Here is a 1,315-nt window from a genome sequence, read left to right on the forward strand (position 1 = left end):
GGCGGGCCGCCGGCTGTAGCAGTGCATGATGCCCGCACCCATGGGCTGTTAACTGCGAAGTGTGGTGCCGAGTAGCCGGCAGTGGAGTGTGCTGTCTATTGGGCCAAACCACGGCCCAAGCTCAGGCAGAGATCTCTACTTCCTCCCCCTTTATTTCCAGAGGGTCAGCCAGTGAGGCCAGGTGCAGCCAGGACACCATCTTCCTTACTGGATATAGTCGGGCTGTGACTGCATTCAAAATCCAGCCCTCGGAATCCCGTTCGGGTTGGGAGAAGCTCCGGGTGGGGGGAACCGGAGACCAAGTAACCCAAGTGAGATTGGCCATTGCAGGGGGAAGGGTAGGAGGAAGAGGAGGGGCTGGCGAAACCCCAGTGCCAGCGTCAGGTCAGAGAAGGAATGGGGAAAGGCCAGAGAGAGATGGGGCTCGAGGCCTCGGTGGACATCTGTGAACAGTGGACAGGAAAGGTCTGCCTGGGGCCCCGGAGGACCCAGGAAGTCGGTGGGAACAATGGGAGTCCCTCAGCGGGCAGGGAGTGAGAAGACAAGCCGAGTGCCTACGTAGAGCTCGTGGAGCGCGGAGTCCAACCCCCGCTGGAGAAGGCTAGGCGCGGGCGCGGGCGCGGGCCCGGGCGGCCGGCGCGCGTGTGGTCAGCCCCGCGGTCCTCAGGCTGCCTGGCGCGGGCCAGCGGGGCTCGGCCTTCGGCTCATTCAGAGGCGGCTCTCGCCTCCCATTGGCTACCGCCGCCGTGGCGGGGCGGGGCTCCACTGCCCGGAAAAAATGTAACTGCGTAAAAAAGTCCTCGCCTGGGTGACGGATGCTCAAAAGTTCAGAAGTTTTCCCAATGCTTCCTTAAGCGGTGGGCGCGCGAGAGACAGAAAAGGTGACGCGGGGGCCCGGGAAGGCGGCCGCCGCGCTGCCCCCCAACCCCCGCCCCTGGTTATTTGGCCGCCTTCTCCCGCAGCTCCGGGCAGTCTCCTGGAAGGCGCAAGCAGAGTGACGAGAAGGGAGCCTTCTTGTTTTTATTTTTGGCTCTTTTTTTCCCCATTTGCGCTTGGAAGTTGCTCCGTGAGTTTCTCCAAGGCGGTCTGTCGGGTCCTCGTCCCGCCCTCCTCCCCCCCCCCTTACAGCGACCCTCCGCGTCCGGCGTGGGACTCCAGGCCGGAGGTGCCCAAGGAGCTCCAAGGAGCGCAGGGAGAGGCCGTGCAGCCAGAGAGGCCGGGAGAAGGCGGCAGCCGCTGAGCCAAACGCAGCGCGGCGGGCCAGCCCCAGCTCGGCGGGACCAGGACTCGGACTCAGCGGCCGGCGCGGCGCGGA

General features: G+C 65.2%; 1 protein-coding gene across 1 annotated transcript in view; it reads left to right on the top strand.

Moving 5' to 3' along the window:
* The first annotated feature begins 396 nt into the window (after positions 1-396).
* The window catches only part of Foxc1 (forkhead box C1), a 4,281-nt gene continuing 3,362 nt past the window's right edge, over positions 397-1,315 (top strand). Inside the window, exons 1-3 of the mRNA XM_013016608.1 lie at positions 397-499; positions 856-983; positions 1,129-1,303. Of these exons, the coding sequence (XP_012872062.1) occupies positions 397-499; positions 856-983; positions 1,129-1,303 (406 nt within the window). The remainder of the gene's footprint in view (positions 500-855; positions 984-1,128; positions 1,304-1,315) is intronic.

The sequence above is a fragment of the Dipodomys ordii genome, unplaced genomic scaffold, assembly GCF_000151885.1.
Source record: "Dipodomys ordii isolate 6190 unplaced genomic scaffold, Dord_2.0 Scaffold32, whole genome shotgun sequence".
In the NCBI taxonomy this organism is placed as follows: domain Eukaryota; kingdom Metazoa; phylum Chordata; class Mammalia; order Rodentia; family Heteromyidae; genus Dipodomys; species Dipodomys ordii.